The sequence below is a fragment of the Biomphalaria glabrata genome, chromosome 8, assembly GCF_947242115.1.
Source record: "Biomphalaria glabrata chromosome 8, xgBioGlab47.1, whole genome shotgun sequence".
Classification (NCBI taxonomy): domain Eukaryota; kingdom Metazoa; phylum Mollusca; class Gastropoda; family Planorbidae; genus Biomphalaria; species Biomphalaria glabrata.
The window spans coordinates 42,971,950-42,991,919 of NC_074718.1; the positions used below are offsets into that span (position 1 = coordinate 42,971,950).

The 19,970-nt window shown below is 37.1% G+C and overlaps 1 protein-coding gene across 1 annotated transcript; it reads right to left on the reverse strand.

The window, feature by feature from the left end:
- Nucleotides 1-640: 640 nt before the first annotated feature.
- On the reverse strand, nucleotides 641-19,682 carry LOC106058418 (acid ceramidase-like). The gene is made up of 13 exons (XM_056039247.1): nucleotides 19,528-19,682; nucleotides 18,424-18,470; nucleotides 16,301-16,388; nucleotides 15,007-15,096; nucleotides 13,911-13,989; nucleotides 13,101-13,175; nucleotides 11,985-12,030; nucleotides 11,596-11,740; nucleotides 9,892-9,949; nucleotides 9,404-9,570; nucleotides 4,773-4,940; nucleotides 3,492-3,548; nucleotides 641-1,773 (listed from the first exon to the last, which is right to left on the reverse strand). The coding sequence occupies exons 1-13, from the start codon at nucleotides 19,588-19,590 to the stop codon at nucleotides 1,684-1,686; spliced, it is 1,173 nt and encodes a 390-aa protein (XP_055895222.1). The 5' UTR covers nucleotides 19,591-19,682; the 3' UTR covers nucleotides 641-1,683.
- Between the last annotated feature and the right edge of the window lie 288 nt (nucleotides 19,683-19,970).

The following is a 19,970-nucleotide window of genomic DNA, read 5'->3' on the forward strand; positions in this document are numbered from 1 at the left end:
GGATTATTTGAGATTTTGTTTTAAGCTAGTTCATACGTCACTTGTCTCAACAAAACTGAAAGAGAAACTACATTTAACCAATCGTATCGTTTCATTCTTACAGTAGCTGTTAGGCTTAGTGACGGCCTAGTCCAGATCTGTGATACAGTTATATATATATATATATTTGTATAAATAGATCTAAAAGCATTGGATAACCAACTCGAGAAAAAAAGTTACATTTTTCATCTAAGCCTTTCCCTGTCCCAAGAAGTAAATAGATCGTGTGTCGGACTCAGGGCCGGTCTTAGGACACTGCAACCTATGCGGCCGCAGTGGGCCCGCACTTTCATAGGCCCCGCGATAATTCTAAATGTAAATTATTAAATTAAACCATTTTAACCTATTATTAAAGGTTTTTTGAAATTCTCATAAAATTGTAAAATGTAAGAAAAAGTCATGAAAATCTCCTGAAATTATTAAAATCTTCTGAAAACTGATGCAAATCTCCTTAAAAACAGACACAATTGTCATTCAGGGTGTCATTCAATTAGGTAAACGTCAATCCTTTTAGCAATTGAAAAAACAAAACGTCATAGTCAGCTTTACATTTGATAAAAATGTAATAATTAGCCGAATTTTAACCAAAACATCAAGTTCAAATTCTTAAGTTACTTTAATAGTCACTGGCATACAAAAATAGTTCTAAATCATAGACGGTATGTTACATAGTCAATGCTCTAAATCTATCTTTAAAAGAAACAACAAAAGCGATATTTTGATAGTCGATAGTAGAAATCTAAAAGGCAGATCTGAATGTTGATCGGCTTTTTGTTGGAAAAACGACTATCTACTGTTGATGGCTCATAAAATTAATTTGACAGTGGTTTTGTACTAAGTAAAGAATGAATAAAATGCAAAGACGAATTTATTTTCTAATACAAAATCTTAATTTTCACTTATTATCTTTATCACAACCCAGAATAGGCCCCGCTCCATCCGTTTCGCCTAGGGCCCCGCAATCTCTTGGACAGGCCCTGGGACTGATTCGAACAAACTGGTCAGTGTAAGGCTAGTCGAGACTACGTGTAGTCGGTCATGACAAGACAACCAAGCGATAGTGTTTGTTGTGTGTTGAGTGGTCAGGCGAGAAGATACACATTACCGTGGTTAGTCAAGCATGTAAATCTACTTTTAATACGCATTTTTTTGCTTTGCATACAAGATCCTAGATCTAACTGCATAGACGAAGATATATTTATTTTACATGAATGGAAACTTTGCCGTATCGGCCCCAGAAGTGGTCCACCTAAAAAGACAAGTTTAAATATCAGAATGAAATTCTATCAAAGGCAAATGACAGAGAAGAATGGAGAAAGAAGGTTGACAGATCTCGTATGGTGCCCCAACGGTCCAGCAGACCAAGGGATAGGTGAAAGTGACTGTGAAGTTAGATGTGAATCTGGCCTAACTGATGTCTTAGAATGATTTAAAATTCAGGAAATAAACACACAAACAAATGTAAATATTACGTTGATGAATTGTTTTATTTCATACAATAGATCTAGTAATAAAGAACTATATACAAAAGATGAATTTAGCAAATATCCAATGATACTCTGAGATGAAATAAGATAACTTAATAACAAAATGCCGCCCCATTAGGCCAAGTCAACGAGCCATGCAGTCCCATCAAGTGCATGTCTACCATGGAGGGCAGGGGTCCTGACAGTTTTGTATGTATGTCTCCAGCTGTCCTGTGCTGACCCTCATAAGGGCGGTGTAGGTTGTACCCTGTAAACGCAAAGAGGAAAATTAAATCGAACATTGATTACAAGAGGGAGAAGGAGCAGGACAAAAAAATGAACATAAACAATGTGATCAAAACATTTCACGCCAAAACATCCCCTGCGCCAAAACGGCTGCGCCAAAACGGCTGTGCCAAAACTGCTGCGCCATAACAGCTGCGCCATAACGGCTGCGCCATAACGTCCCGCTTCGGGGCCGAATCGTGAACCATTAAGAGTTTAGATATAAAATCAGTTTCTTCATTTTGAAAGAACCTAGCACAGTTGCCTTTCTATTATGTAACAGAAACAAAGGGAATGTACTCTCAAAACACGCGTTTCCAATTCCTCTTATTATTAGTCTAATTCATGGGAGGATGGACTTGGATTTCAAAAACGACTCTTAACGATTTTTCTATAAATTTAACAGTCTATGTATATCTTAGGGAAAAAATACTTGGGAAAAAGATACTAGTTTATTGACATCAAAGGGAAAACTCTGGTTTGACCGTCATAATATTAGAAAGTATAATCATCTTGAAAATAAAATTTGGTCTAATATAAGCACCTAGTTCCACTTCCCCCTTTTCAGACCTTGCGACCTATAAGGCAAATGATGTTTAGGTCATCTGTGTCTTTGGTTAACGGCTAACGAGCAGGGTGTCACGTGGCCAGGACAACGACCAACCGCCTTTACTTTCCCCAACTAAAGTCAGGTACCCATTAAGAGTTGGGTGAACTTAGGGGAGCCCTAACGATTCCGAAATTCCAGTCTTCACCGAGATTCGAACCCAGGTGCCCAGTTTCGGAAGCCAAGCGCTTAACTTCTTAGCCGACGCGCCTAATATAAGCACGAGTCAGTGGGAATTCCCGCATGTATTCAGTAAGGAGTTGAACGAATCAATCAACGTGCGGGACAAATTTGCGCGCCGTTTTATGTAGAAATCTTTAGATGTACTGATAGAGTTAATTTGTCATAATATAAATGTGTATATGATACTTAAGCAATTTACCTATGCATAATATCAAACCTATACCAAGACTCAGGATTCTAATCTAGACAACTGTCTTTGAATGGATCTATATTACCATTGTATCGCAAAACTAGATTTTGCCACACCTTGCATAGATTTATACTTGGGCGTAACCAGGTTATCTTCTTATCTTTTATAATACAGACGTTACTTCAAAAAAGATGATTACGTCCTACGCGTCATGCATTTAGTCATGCATATTAACCAATGACTTAAATTCTGCCAAGTCACTGATTTTCCTGGCTAGCTCAGGCAACCCCATTCTATGCTCTAATAGCGCTAGGGAAGAAGGAGCATTTGTATAAATTTGCCCTAGCATATGGAATGAGGAATGTGCCTTTATCTTTGTGTCTTTCTGGGTATTGTATTAGATTTTGTTTTTGTATTTGAAGCTTATGGTTCAGAGGGTGTGGGGGAATTTGTGTCTCGGCAAAAATGTTCCTTTTTTTAAAAATCTAACATTCATTAGTTATTAGAAGCAAAAAGAATCGCTTCATAGTGAAGAAATTTAGAAAAAAAAAATAAATTTTGTTACTTGTTATGTTAGGGAAATAAATATAAAATGATGGATCCAGTAACAAAGTATGTAATGATGATGGTGTGTGTTTCTGATACAGTTCTATAAAAAATAAAAAAAATAATAATTAGGGGGACTCATTAGTTCAGAATTCAACTAATACCTCGCCCTTACCTTATTTAGAACCGGCCTCGTTGATAACACATTAAACAAACCAGAGAAACCAACATTCTGAAATACAATTACACAAACTGTAAGAATGAACTTGTTGTTTTTCAGCGTCGGTATCATGTTATCGTGGGTTGTGTTACTGACAAGTGAACGGCTTTAAAATCATCGAGAGTATTCTACAGCTTACAATTAAAGGTCGATCTTATCGCAAACTGAATGGACATTTTTGTCGTTATTGAAGATGTCAAAGACGAAAAAGTGTAGACAATCTTAATCTTAGATTATTGAAAGTTTAGTTTAGCAAACCATAATTATTGCAATTAAAAAAAAAAAGGTATTTTGTTTAGTTTTCTAAGGTTGTATTCATCTGTTACTGTTATAACCAGGTTTGTATACTGAGACAATGACGGTCTATCAAATGTTCCTAAATTAGTTACTTTTCAAACAGACTCTAACATGGCTCAAATCGCCTGGCCTGCTTTTAGAGGCCAGGTATTTTTTCTTATGAGCTGTAAACCTTCCTTTCTTATCTTATAAGTTATAAACCTTCCTTTCTTATCTTATAAGTTATAAATCTTCCTTTCTTATCTTATAAGTTATAAACCTTCCTTTCTTATCTTATAAGTTATAAACCTTCATTTCTTGTCTTATAAGTTATAAATCTTCCTTTCTCATCTTATAAGTTATAAACCTTCCTTTCTTATCTTATAAGTTATAAATCTTCCTTTCTTATTTTATAAGTTATAAACCTTCCTTTCTTATCGTATAAGTTATAAACCTTCTTTTCTTGTCTATAAGTTATAAACCTTCCTTTCTTATCTTATAAGTTATAAACCTTCCTTTCTTGTCTATAAGTTATAAACCTTCCTTTCTTGTCTATAAGTTATAAACCTTCCTTTCTTGTCTATAAGTTATAAACCTTCCTTTCTTGTCGTATAAATTATAAGCCGTTTCCTATCTTATAATTTATAAACCTTTCTTTCTTATCTTATAAGCTACACACTTTCCTTCATGCTCTAATTGTAGCACTAGAGAGTAAAGAGGACTTGTACGAATTTGTCCTAGCATATGTAATAATAAATTAACCATTATTTTTGTGTCTTTATGATGTCAAGGCCATCGACAATGCTTCCACTGACAGATGAGGCGTGACTACCTGGCGCCTCTGTAACCGGAAGTTTGAGGTAGATAAGGCAGCCAATGTTAAACAGTCTACGAGGCAACTAGCAACTTGATAATTTGGCAGTCCTGTGATACATAGTGAGCTAGGTCTATGATACTCACAATTTGACCCATCTTCTGCATGCATGTATGCGCAGGTGTTCTGCGGTCATCTATAAAAGGTGGAGGGTTCCAATGGTCATAGTTGGTTTCCAGAATGTACCAGATGGACGCATTCCTCATTGTCCACGTGTCCAGGTTGTCCACCCTATCTCTGGTAATAACAACGCCCTGCGAAAGTTTTGGTCAACACATGAAGTTTAGATTTAAATACAAAACAGTGTTTGAACGTGTTTGTCATTAGAGAATTCAACAAGGGGAGATAAACATATATATATATATATATATATATGGTATGTTTGCCAATGGACTGTAACTCTAAATAGTCCTATTTTAGTAGGACCTGTTTATTCTTTTTAAATAGCTCCAAAAGAAACTAAACATAAACATATATATATATATATATATATATATGTATATTATATATAATATTACTATTAATGCTAAAATATGCTCTAATAATGACTCTAAACCTTTCATAATGTAGCATTAACTGTATTGAAAGAATGCAATGTGTATATATATATATATGTATATATCGCGTAAGTATGGCACAGATAACATTGTATGTTTTGTACACAAGGAGGCTTAAGACACCCTACCATCAATGGCGTAGCTTGGTACCCGTGCCCCCCCCCCCCCCATCCCAATAAGACAAATGTAGTGTGTAGCAAAACAAATTAAGTACGTTGAATGTATTGGCAACTTTATCAAAAGACATTCCAATATAAGTAGTGTAGCCTTTTATTTTTACGTCATACTTGTGCATATACCATCCACAGCCAACACAGAGAAAGCAACAAAACATTTACTAGACATTGTACATAGGGTTGCAACAAAAAGTTCTGATGCTGTCCGACTAGTTATGGGAGATTTCAATCATCTTTCGTTAGCTCAACACTTGCCAACATATACTCAATATGTTAGTTGTCCAACACGGCACGATAAAACCTTGGACATGTGTTATAGCAACATAAAAATGGCCTACACATCTCGATCGTTATTTCCCCTCGGAGAGTCGGACCACACAGTGATCCATCTTACACCCACGTACAAACCGGTTTTAAAAACAACAAAACCCGAAGTACAGTCCATCCAGTCATGGTCTGACGACGCTGTTTTACAGCTACAAAGTTGTCTGGAGCAAACAGATTGGGACATGTTTGTAAACAACTGCCCAGACAGATGAACTTACCACAACTGTTAATTCGTACATCCAGTTCTGTGAAAACATGATTGTACCAAAGAAGAAAATATATTCAGTAATCTAGACCCTGGATGACCAACATTAAAAATTAACATTCAGTCGTCATCGAGAAGTACATAGAAGTCTATTTATAAAGCGCTGGTTATGCATGTGTATGTGTTTTTCGTGTGTGAATGTTGTTCGTATGTGCATCTATATTGTGCATCAATATTGTTATTGTAGTTACGCTGAGGTTGTCAATTGTAGTCAAACTGAATTTCCATTTGATTGAATCAATAAAAGTTAGCTTATTTTATAAGTAGGCCTAATTATGTTGTAACGTTTGATTCATTTATACCCCTTTTTTTTTTAAAGGAAACCTCAGAATTTGCGCTATTTAATGTTTTAGCTTTATCATCATAGGAATCCTTGGGCCTAAGGCCTCTTTTCTTTGCCTCTTTTTTGGGCTTTATGTGCCTCTTTTTTTTTTTTTTTTTTTTTTTTTTGACCGAAAAAAACTTTTTAAATTGCTTTTTATATACACACAAAACAAGAAACAAATTAAGCTTTGCAAAAAATGAATAATTAGCAGCTCTGTCGAATTTTTCTTTGTGACCCTCAGGACTATCCCTACAGACCTAATTGTTATCATCGCCCCCTTCCCTTTACTTTCTTGTTCTGTAAAACGCATACCACATATTTTCTGAACCAAACTTTCCTTCACCCCTTTCTTGTTATACTATTAATGGTTTTGTGAATATACAGTGGAAAAAAAAAGGGAGCGATCCGGCAACAATTGTCACCTCAAAAACACGGTCTAGACACCATTACATGATGGAACGCAGATTCTTGTATTACTGTAAGCCAGCCAGATTCGCTAATACACTGACTCTAGCTTAAAACAAGGAATTTTTTTAAAACTAATACAATGTTTTAGTAGGCTATAAGGTTTAGGACATTTTGGGAGAGCTTTTTAGATTCTATTTTTTTAATCGGTTCGTACAAAAGTGTGTTTTTTTTTTCACTTTGGTGCCATCCTTAAATTTTCATGTGGGCCCTTCTTCTTCTTGAAACTGTCAGGTAGAGTTGAGCCTTCGGCTCTTGGAACTCTAGGCCAGCAAAAGTGAACAAGAGCTCCATCTCACCGGCCTGAATGAGAACATTGTACACTGTTCTGTCTGACGGGTGGGTCAGACTCGCGGCAAGAGACCGCGTACACTAAGACCCCCGCCATTTTCCTTTTCTATACCAGGCTAACTGTGCCGGACACGCCATTTATGTAACGGCCCCTTGAGGAACAGCGCCTGGATTGTGACAAGGTTGTGGGAGCTTTTTTTTACAACTCCGCACAGTGCAATGAGGATGCTCTCGCACCCGCTTAGGCACCCACACGGGAGTCTTGTTTTGCTACCCTTTCGCCTAATCGTTTCCTCGTACGATCGTTTCCACCCGGGCGCCACTATGAGGCAGGGTAGCATGCCCGGGTCATGTGGGCCCCAACTGGTCCTGAGTCATGATCCCCGTTGCGCCATTGTTGCTGCGCCACAAGCTGTTGGGCCCACTAACGATCGTGGGCCAGGGTTCATTGAACCCCTTCGCGCCATGGAGGCTACGCCATTGCCACTACGCCACTAAGGCTCGAGCTTGAAAACTTGACTGAACGCCCGTGAGGTCTTCGGGACATGTTCTCACACAAAATAAATTACGCATATTAAGAGTTTCTATGGGATGGAGATCAATACGAAGGAAAGCGCAAACAGGGGCGTTTTAAGGCGAGTCCACTCGTTATGACGTGGCAACTAGTGGTAAGGTCCATAGGTCCTTGTCACGTCACAGATCTGCAGTCAGGCCTGCTATAACGATTGTTCTAGCAAAAGGCAGCACGGAAACCTTCTCTCGGATATCTTCATCATAGGCCCACACAAGAGGCTGGACCAATACGAAGAGATGATGTTAGAGTAGAAGAGAAGCGAAATACAAAAGTAATTGTAAAACGAGGATAACACAATGTCATAATTACCAATGAAGGGACATAACATTAGATCATATCGCCAATGAAGGGACATTAAGATCATATTGCCAATGAGGGACATAAGATCATATCGCCAATAAAGGGACATTAAGATCATAATTACCAATGAAGGGACATAAGATCATATCGCCAATGAAGGGACATAAGATCATATCGCCAATAAAGGGACATAAGATCATATCGCCAATAAAGGGATATAAGATCATATCGCCAATAAAGGGATATAAGATCATATCGCCAATAAAGGGATATAAGATCATATCGCCAATAAAGGGACATAAGATCATATCGCCAATAAAGGGACATAAGATCATATCGCCAATAAAGGGACATAAGATCATATCGCCAATAAAGGGACATAAGATCATATCGCCAATGAAGGACAAATCATAAGATCTAAATAGCCAATGTAGGACATATCATAAGATCTAATAGCCAATGAAGGACATAACATAAGATCTAATAGCCAATGAAGGGCATAACATAAGATCTAATAGCCAATGAAGGACATAACATAAGATCTAATAGCCAATGAAGGACATATCATAAGATCTAATAGCCAATGAAGGACATAACATAAGATCTAATAGCCAATGAAGGACATAAAATAAGATCTAATAGCCAATGAAGGGCATAACATAAGATCTAATAGCCAATGAAGGACATAACATAAGATCTAATAGCCAATGAAGGACATATCATAAGATCTAATAGCCAATGAAGGACATAACATAAGATCTAATAGCCAATGAAGGACATAACATAAGATCTAATAGCCAATGAAGGACATAACATAAGATCTAATAGCCAATGAAGGACATAACATAAGATCTAATAGCCAATGAAGGACATAACATAAGATCTAATAGCCAATGAAGGACATAACATAAGATATAATAGCCAATGAAGAACATAACAAGATCTAATAGCCAATGAAGGACATAACATAAGATCTAATAGCCAATGTAGGACATATCATAAGATCTAATAGCCAATGAAGGACATAACATAAGATCTAATAGCCAATGAAGGACATAACATAAGATCTAATAGCCAATGAAGGACATAACATAAGATCTAATAGCCAATGAAGGACATAACATAAGATCTAATAGCCAATGAAGGACATAACATAAGATCTAATAGCCAATGAAGAACATAACATAAGATCTAATAGCCAATGAAGGACATAACAAGATCTAATAGCCAATGAAGGACATAACATAAGATCATATCGCCAATGAAGGACATAACATAGCCTCACACTCACCAGGTGTATATAGTAAGTGTCATTTCTTGTTCTTTAATACACAGTACTTGATAAGATACCATTCGTTGGGTATTACGTTGTTATAAGTGTTCATTAGAAAGTCTATGCTTTAGTTAATGACAGAAAGAAGAAAAGAGTTCTCTTACTTCTCCAGATTTGTTTCCCCCTAGTATAAAGTAAGCAGGGGCGAGCATCACCGTGTTCTCCAGCATTGTCTTGGCTTGAGTAAAACCGGATGCATTCTCTAGCACATTCCTAGTCAAGAAACCCAGCCATGTCTCATTTCGGTCTCCTAGCAACCATTTCAAAATGCCTGTTTTTTTTTTTTTTCAGATTAAAACATAGTTCAGTTAGTATACATCTTTTTGGAATTAAATCAAAAATTGTTTTAAATTATGGAAATATGTGATGTCTGGAGGATCACCATAGACTACACGAATAACTGTAAATTTGTTAGCTTTGTATCAGTGTTGTATTCAATAATTAATATTTAAAACCCAAACTCCTTAAATACTGTTCTAATTGATCGCTATTTTGTTTTGGAGGTAGATATGATAAATGTTTTATAAAGCGACAATAAAGTGATTTTTTAATTGGTTATAATTTTAAAACTTATTACACTAAAATGACTTACCGATATAACCACTGCCATGTTTATCTCCCCTTTCATTGATTGTCAGTGTAAATAGTTTCTGAATTCAGAGAAATTGATTGATATCGACATTGCAATGATAGAGACATAGAAACATGTTTTCCATATTGTCTAAACTAGTTTCAGAATAATATCATAGTAACTCTTTCACTTGCGCCTCAAGTGCAATGAACTATGACTATTCTACATTTAGTACAATAATTGGACACCGCATTCATAGCAGACATATTCGAGTATATAAGAGCAATGTTTCCCACACTGTGTTTCGAGGAGCCTAAATTGGAGTCCCCAAAAACTACTGGAATAATTAATATAGTATTTATAAATATATTTCGTAGGCCTACACATGAAGTAATCTCTAAATAAATGCTGAAAAATTATTTATTTTACTAGTTCATCTTGGTAACAGAATACAATCTATTACGTAGCAATTAGCTAGCTCTGCAATGATCTAAACCTCAATTTAAACAAAGATGAAACTAAAAAATGGTTTCTGGTTGAGTCTGTCTGAAGAGTTCCACAATATTTCAAAGCTGCTCATTCTCTATACTTCAGTTTCTAGAGTTACCTCCCAGGGTCATATCCTGCAACCTATTATTGTGTAGCAGGCTTTTTTGTAGGTTGCAACAAAGTGTAAAGTCTAGAAAAAGGCTTGTTGCCACACCACAGATGTTAGAACTCAAGATTGTTGATATCATGCCTGATATCAACATGTTATAATCTTCCAGGATATAGTACCATAAAAGTCATTATCTTATCTTATACAATACAGACGTTCCTATAAATAATTAAACCATATGTGCATATAAATCCAAATACGTGGCATGTATACGTTTATATTTCAGAAAAAAATGCTGAATTTAGAGCAATGATTTTTATTTTTTAATGTAAACAAATAGGAAAAAAAAGTCCAACCTTAAAAATGAGTGTTTGGCTAAATACTCCGAATGTGCCAAGTTTTCCTCAGTGTTTGAGAAGCACTGCTATAGAGAATTAGATTATCTGTTCATACATGTGAGCATTGGGGGTGGAGATTGTGTGGTGGTGGTGGTCGAGGGGTTAAGCGCTTGGCTTCGAACCGAGGGTTCTCGAGTTCGAGTCTAGGTAACTTTGACCTTCTGGATTGTAGGACGCCACAACTGGGTAACTGACGTACGTTTGGGAAGTAAAGTCGGTTTTTCGTTGTGCTGGCCACATGACACCCTCGTTAACAATGGGCCTTACATGTGCTCTTATGCTTGGCGACCCCCTTTTACAATCTACCACTCTGCCACTACCCCTCCCCCACACACGCACACACATACAGCAATAGAAGACAGACAATTTTCGATGGTCTTAGGCGACCCCTGGCAAATTGTCATTCAACCCCCCAAGGGGGTCGCGACCCACAGGTTGAGAACCCCTGTCTTATGGTCAGCAAGGTCTGAAATGTGTGACTTGTGAGTGTGTACAGGCTAGGTAGGTTATTTTACTATTTTACTCTTTCAATTTAATGAGTTTATCTACACATCAAAATGTTTTGACTAATATGTTTTCAAAAGATACACAAATAATGCCATGTCGTAAATCTTGTATGGCTTCTGCCACTGGATTTCCTTACAAATGTATTCTCAGGATGTTATTGTGTGTTCGTGGCTCATGAATGTCTTTGTTTCATAGTAAAAACTCCAAATGTTTTGTACTCACTGGTTTGACCGCTGTGAGAATCCCTGTGTAACCAGCGTAGCTGACCGACTTGAACACTGTCTGGCCGTTCCTCCGCCAATCGAGCATGACAATCAGGGGACGTAATTTTTCTGTCATCTCCCAAGTTTTGTTTTTAATATCCCAGCTAAGAAATGCGAAAGAAAGATGGTGAAAAAAAAGGGGGGGGGGAGGGGAGTATTAGTTGATAAAATTCATAATGATACTTATATTTAAAAAAAAAAACAAGATAATTTATTTTCGTACGTGTTAAAACATCAAAAACATTTTTTTTCTGCTTATGATCCTAATCATCGTTATTAAATAATAAAAAAAAAAAAAGATTAGGCCTAATAAACTTTTTAAAAAAATTTAAAAAGTAGGAAGCTAACCCAAAAAATAATCCGAAATCCAAGTTTCTTGCGTGAAATAATTCTCCTGAAAATACACATGCACGTAATACTTCAACAACATGGATATAATCCAGAATTGGTAAATAAATATAGGGAAAGTTAGTACACAAAATAATAATAAATATAAAAATAATAAATGTAAAAAAAATATATAAATAGTAATATTAAATATAAATAATAATTATAATACACGTAAATAATAATAAAAGTAAATAATGAATGTATGTAATAAATGAAAATAATAATCTCTCTTTATAATTCTCTTCATGGCTCAACAGTTTGGACAAGAAGAAGTAAAGGAAAGATCACTCTTTTGTTTCTGCAAAGTCGGACTAAATTTACCCCACGTAACTTTAGAACCCCCCCAAAAAAAAGACGGTGGTGGGGGGGGGGGGGGGGCAGGGGGGGGGGACAAAAGGATGACGTAGTCGTTGAAGAAATTACTCCACTACTTATAGAATGCTTCCAGTGGCATGTGTCTCAAAAAGCGTCTAACAACCAGCCCAACTCCATGGCCTTCCCGTGTGGCTTAGGTATTGAGTTCGGCGGAACTGTTTTCAGTGCCTGGAGAAGGGGGCAAAGGTGAAAAAAAATTGGCGCCTAATCCAGAAAGCTTCGGGCAGAAGGGGCTCGTTAGGTGGCTAGGAGAAAACTGAATCCTGACCTCTGCCGCCCCTTCAAGCTAAACTCAAACATGGAAAAGGCTTCGTCGAGAGACAATGCTGAGAAAAAATTAGGAGCCGGTGACATGCAGCTGCTGCTGACCCCAAACTGTATGGGCTATTGCTGTTCATTTGGACCCAACAGCTGCTTGGAGCAGGGGAGGTAACTGGATCATATTGTTCCAACCATAGACTTCTTCCTCTTCTTCTTCTAGCCAGCTTTATTGCTGCTGAGCTGTGAGCTCTTTTGCAGACTGTGCCAAGGAAAAATAGTGTGCCGTTTTCTTCAGAAAACCATAGACAATACCCAGGGTCTGATCTCAGGCTCAACGAACTATAATTTCTCTAACGACTGAGGTGTGCCATAGAATGTACTGCTTTGGAGTCTATTGTATTTTAAAGGATTCAAGACGAAACAAAGATCCCTACTCACCGCTTAGATCTTCAGAGATAATGGATGTGCAGAAATCAGAGAATTCGTAGAACAAATTATACAAGACTACTTGACCTGTTTTGAAATGTTTTAGAAACTAACTTTATTTGCTGCTTATTTCTGTTATATAATATACGGTATATTATAGGCAAAGAGCTAGTAGACAGAAGATTAAGAAGAGAAATGTTGAGGGCATTAAATTGAAGGACATAAATATAAAAAACACTAATTTAGAAGACATTTATTTGGACGACGTGAATTTGGAGGACATGAATTTAGAGGGCATGAATTTAGAGGACATTAATTTGGAGGATTTGAAATGGAAGATTGCGGACATTGGAGAACATCATTAGGGAGTAAGATCATCACGACAGCTTGGTGTACAGTTTTCTTAAAACTCAATCATGTTTGCATTCAAAAAATCAATTTGTTCCTTTCCAAAGATTGCACTGATATAGCTTGAGCCCTTAATATGTATTCTGCAGACTAGTTAAAAGAACTTTAGCCAGATATTGTAGCAATTTTGTTATTTTCGAAAAAATAGCTTGAAAGGTTGAAGGGCTGAGCCAAGACCAATCGTCATAGCAGACCTCAACACTGGCTTGCGACATGCTAAACCTGTGGGCAGTCGAGACCAATAGCTAATCTTACAGACCTATTACGTGGCAACGAGCTATTGGTCTCCAATACCCCAAGTTTGCGACGTTGCAGGTCAGTGTTCAGGCCTTCTGTGACGACTGGTCTCGGTTGAACAATGAACAACGGATGTAGGCCTATTTCTGACAAATAATGTCTTGTTTTTATACTAACCTATATTCATCCCACTGGCAAGAGAAATTCCTCTAATCTCCTCTGCGAATGTAACTGGTAGACCGTTGAGAAGATCTACCTACAAGTATTAGCAGGTGGTAACAGTAAATCAAAGAGATTTAGTGTGTTTAATACTAACATAGGCTTCATTTTGCTAACGAAACAGCTAATCTATTTTTAGAAAGCTGAACCAATTAAACATGTCTTTAGCAATGTTTCAGAATTATAAGGGATAAGATTGAGTGTGTTTAATACTAACATAGGCTTCATTTTGCTAACGAAACAGCTAATCTATTTTCAGAATTATAAAGGATTGTTCCCCTGTCAGACCTTGCGATCTAAAGGTCACGTAAAGGGTAACTAGGGTATATTGTGGCCAGTACAACGACCAAGCGCCTTTACTTTCCCCCAACTAATGTCAGGTAAACTTTAGAGCAGTGGTTCCAAAACTATTTTGTCTCGTAGACCCCTTGCCATGTTTTTTTCAGTTTTCGGTAGACCCTCTTCATTTTTTGGAAAATTCATCAACTTCAGATGTGTTTTTCTCGCTGATTTCTATGGTACAAATCATTAATAGAAAATGAAATTTAAAATCTTGACATGCCTAAAATGAGATCCACTATCGTAGACTCCCATTTACAGGTCATGGACCCCCCAATTTATTTTTTTCATTTCCGTAGACCCCTTGGAAGTCCTCGTAGACCCCTGGGGGGGTCTATATAGACCACTTTGGGAATCACTGCTTTAGAGCTTGGTTTACTAGTGGACTTTTAAAAATAATGATACTCAAAATCCCAGTCCACGCCGAGATTCATACCCAAATCCCCTCTTTTGGCAGGCAAGCGCTTTACCTCTCAGCCACATTGCCCCCATAAAGAATTAGGCTATACTGAAATGTTTAAAAAAAAGATAACATACTCGGTTAAAAATAAAAAATGACATTTTGAAAGTTCTTTAGAAACAAACGTTTTAGCTAATAATTCACACCCCTCCCTTTTTTTCCAAGATCATCAAGTTCAAGGTTTTCTCCAGTTTGTTTTTAAAGTTTTTTTTAGTTAATCATTTGAAATGTAATAATTTATTATTTAACAGTCACCCCTTCTTTGTCTATGAGATTGACAATGTCCTGGCCAATTGTTCCAAAGTCTTCAAGAAATGTGATGAAGCTATCAACTAAAGACTGCATCTGAGAAAATAATGGAAAATAGAAACAATTTCTTTATACAAATTATTTATAGTCATAAAAATGACTACCTGTTAAATATACTGTTATTATATCTATATCAAAATTTAAAAAATATAAAGCAGAGCTACATATATGACATATGAACTGAAAGTTATCAGCGTAACATTCCGAACACAATGTAATTTTTTTTTTTTTTACATTTAAACCTCATTTTATGATCAGCACATTGTCTGTATATATTGAATCAAAGAGTCAGGGCAAGATTCACCTCATGCAAGACTATGTCACACACCCAATTCCACACACTCACTTAGGGCCTAAACATTTCGAAATTAGATTTTTTTTTTACAAATATGCATTAAATGTAAGTAAATAATGCAAATGAGATTAATTTTAAAATTGCTCAATTTCTTTAACTATAGGGCATGCATTTCATTACACTGAGTGCATTTAAATAAATGTTGAAAGTCTTCGTGGATCTCCACGAAAAACTTGCCTCGGGCCTCCATTTACTACAATAAAGTAAAAAGTCAAGTAACCCTTTCAGACATTGCGATCTATGCGACACATGATGTAAAGGTCCTCTTTTTTTCTATGACCGATGGTAAACGAGGATGCCATGTGGCCAGCACAACGACCAACGAAATTTACTTTCTCCAACTAATGTCTTGTACTCATAATAGCTGAGTGGACTTGGGGGCGTCCTAAAAATCCAGAAGTTCAAATACAAATATACAGCGCTGCGGACAGTACATATATGACGTCAGTGCAATGTATTTTGTTGCCTTGTCCCAATGACTAACACTAAAGATAAAAAAAAATTAACATACTATTCGGAGTGGAAAGGCGTCAACAAAGAATCAAAAGATGCTTTAACCATTAACATACCAGAAGGGAGGGTGATTTATTTTCATTGATCTTTACAGTTAATCCCTTTATCTATGTATCTGAATTCCCTTCTATCTTGAGTTCAATCATATATAATTATAGATACTGATCATGGTGTACAACGTCACAAAATCTAGAAGAGTTGTCGGCCTTGACACTCGCGTTTAGTTGTGACATTTACTTTCTTAATGTATTTTCAATAATATATTTTAAAAATGGATTCAAGATTCAATGTGATGGGTTACACAATCATTGCATAGTGGTGTCAGCGGTGGATCTCGGTTAAACTCTCACACATATATGCAGTCAATTTTACCTGAAAGCGTTTAGCTTTGGCCAGCTCATTCCAGCGCTGACTTGGTGGAAGGTCAAGGTCGATCACGTAAGTCTCAGTGACCTTTGACCTAAAAAGTTTTTAAAAAAAAAACACACACAATAAATTACTTTTGCAACAAAACTTTGGAAATTGTTGGCCTCGTTCAGTCTACACAGCTCTAATGAACGCCTGACCAATGTTTAGCTGACCAATGTTTAGCTGACCAATGTTTCCCTCTTAGTTCCAGACAGCTCATGTCATGATGTCGAATGTCAAAATGCAGGGTCCACTAATGAGAGGTCAAGCCGCTACCCCGGCCCCCAAATTCTTGGCTGTAGTACATACTTATACAAATGCTTTTTTTTTAAGCCATTGTAAGGCGTCGAAAATTGGTTTCTTTTGTAAATATATTTACAACCAATTGAGCGACGCATTAATAATGTAATGTACATTGTTTCTTATATTGGTATGAAGTCAAATTCAGTGTAATTTGGAATCAAATAAAAAAAAATAATAGGAAAATAAAATGGTGTAATCCTACATAAACAAAAAAAAATGTTTTTTGCTTTTAGAAACATTGTGTGTGTTTCCATGACCCGGTGTGCTCGGTAGATAAATAGCACTCTGCGTTACACTTATTAAACCTGGTTCATTCAAGGCCAATTACTCTTTATCAGATGTTGTGAACCTGTTCCTAAACGTACTGATATTAAAGAGTTATGTCCTTTGTATTTTTATTGTGATCCATAACGAAGCTGCATTAAAAAAAAAGATAAGCTGTTAAATATATAGAGTATATCAGCTTCAAGGACATTTGATATGGCGTTGCAGATAAGGTGATACCAGAGTTGTCCTTGCCAGTGGATAACAACTATAGTGTGAAGGGGGCCCAGTGCGCCCAGGATTGATTGGGGCCTGTAAAGATATTGTAAGGCTGTTAGGCAGGGGTTCTCAGCCTGTGGTTCGCGACCCCCTTGGGGATCGATTGACGATTTGCCAGGGGTCGCCTAAGACCATCGAAAATATGGATTGTTATTGTCTATTCTTCTATTGCTGTGTGTGTGTGTGGGGGGGGGGGGGGGGTCGCGGCACAATGGGGGATTGTAAAAAGGGGTCACCGAGCTTAAAAGGTTGAGAACCGCTGCTGTAAGGTAATCGTATATTCCTTGAAAAAATAGACTTTGACTAACGTGGCACTGTTAATTTTGAAATTAGGTTCATACATCGATATGTCTGTTTAAAAATGATAATCGACTCCATTTGTTCTTGTCACGCTTCACTTTGAAGTCTATTGGGACATTGTATACTCTTGAAACCGGCCTTAAAGTTATCATGCTATGCCACTGGTCCATAGCTCTGTGTCAGTAGGTCTCCGATGACCACAATGTGCCCGCTCAATGGTTTGGTCTCATGATAGAATAAATGCCTACTTTCGTAAGATTTCAAAGTGTATCACCTTTTTTTTCTTCCATTTGTCTTCCTCTTATACTTTGAGTAGCCGAGTGAAACGTTATGTTTCTTTTCCTATCCCATACGCTAGATAATTACTAAAATTTATGTTATAAAAAAAACTTTTTTGTAAAAAAAAAAATTATATGTTTCGGCTGAACCTTCACATTTTGAAGATAATTACATCCTATCCCAAACCTCTCACAGAACGGTGTGGAATGGCAGCGGGCAGGGTTCGAACCCTGGACCATCGACTTGAAAGATCAGTCCTGACCAGGCAACCAACAGATGCATATGTAGTAGACTTTACCCACATCCCAATTTTTTGTTTTACATAGTCTGACAAATATGGCGTCAGTAGAGTTTCATTCCAGACCTTAGTGACACCTGGCTAAAAAAACGAACAAGTTGTAAATATGAAGTCATAGAGAAACGTGTACTGGTAGTGCAGGGGTTCTCAACCTGTGGGTCGTGACCCCATTGGGGGTCGATTGACGATTTGCCAGGGGTCGCCAAAGACCATCGAAAAAATGGATTGTTATTGTCTATGCATTTATTGCTGTAAGTGTGTGTGTGGGGGGGGGGTCGCGGCAGAGTGGTGGATTGTAAAAAAGGGTCGCCGAGCATAAAAGGTTCAGAACCGCTGTGGTAGTGGGTTGAAAGTCAATACTTACTTTGGGTCTGGAGGATATAGTCCAGTGGAACACGTGACATTCACGACCTGTGATTGGATGAAATAAGACACGTGTGTTAGCAATTAGGTTGCAAACTTCCATCTGGTATATTGATATACCGCCAAGTAATTTTAAAGTGATTTAGAAGTGAATTTCAAGTCATTTAGAAGACTAATAGTCATTCATAAGCAAAGTAATCAACAATTAATTTAGAAGTCATTTGGATAGAATTTTGAAGTACTTTACAAGTAATTTGAACTGTTAAGTAACTTAGAAATATTTTTCAAGTAATTAAGTAATATTTTAGAAGAAAAAAAAAAAGAAAATGACCTTTAGTGGAGATTAGGTCATGAGACAAATGATGCAAGACACATGGCCGACGGTTAACAAGAGTGTGATGTGGCCAGCACAATGACCAAACGCCCGACTTTAACCAAGTAATGTCAGGTAACCATCAGAGTTGGGTAGACTCAAGAAAAGCCCCAGAATTCTGAAGTTTGAAATCTCCTTTAATTACACGTCTCTATACCGTTTGTTTATTTGTATTTTAGTTTTTGTTTCCCCTGAAATCTTGATTTAAACAAATATATAACTTGTTTCTACCCCATGACATATAGACATATGGTCTATAGGGCAGATGATGTAAAGGTCATCTGATTCTGTGGCCTACGGTTAACGAGGGTGTCATGTGGCCAGCACAACGACCAACCGCCTTTACTTTTCCCCAACTAATGTCAGGTACCCATTTGAGCTGGGTGGACTCAGAGGCGAAATTAAAAATCCTAGTCTTCACCAGGATTCGAACCCCGGACCCCGGTTCGGTAGCCAAGCGCTTTACCGCTCAGCCACCGCGCCTCCATATATATATACATTTCAAACTCCGGCTTATAATAATCTCGTTCTCATTCAGATTATCAAATTATTCTCCTGTTGTGTTACCGTTAAATTTCGTTTAAGTCATTCTCGTTTTAGTTTCCGTAAACGACAATAACATCAAGGTTTACATAATCTCAACGAAGCTCATAGAACCCATGGATTGCATTTATCACCTATGGAAACAAAACGCACCCTCTACTAAAGAACAGAAGTAACTACGCGACTTACCTGAGCGACGGTGTCAGACGTGATGACTGCTAGAGTGAGCAGTACCAGGTGTATTGGTCTCATCCTCTGTAAACCTTTTTACCTAAACTTGAACAGTCAGACTTGATTTCCGTTTCGAATGTCCTCTGAAATGTGTTTGGCTGTAGCTGTATAAACTCAGAATATAGAAACAACAATATATATATATTTATATATCAGTCGATATCTCGTTCGTTATCTATTTATAGTTGATTAGTATCTAGTATTTAAGTATCTATCATGTAGTCCTATCACTTTTGTGTACTAGTTGATATATTTGTAAACTAAATTGCTTACTCTATTGAGTCTGTTATTACAGAAGCGAAAAGCTGATAGGATACTTTTATAACTGACCGGTAGACTAGCCAGTCGGTGTGTTGGGAAGGAGGTGTTACTTAAGGATGTGCGTGTGTGTGTGTCAGGAG

Coding starts and splice junctions, on each gene's coding strand:
- LOC106058418 (XM_056039247.1), bottom strand. CDS start 19,590: ATGAGACCAATACACCTGGTACTGCTCACTCTAGCAGTCATCACGTCT. Junction 11,741..11,984: donor GATTTCGGATTATTTTTTGG/GTTAGCTTCCTA, acceptor CGCATTTCTTAG/CTGGGATATTAAAAACAAAA. Junction 4,941..9,403: donor GGGGAAACAAATCTGGAGAA/GTAAGAGAACTC, acceptor AAACTTTCGCAG/GGCGTTGTTATTACCAGAGA.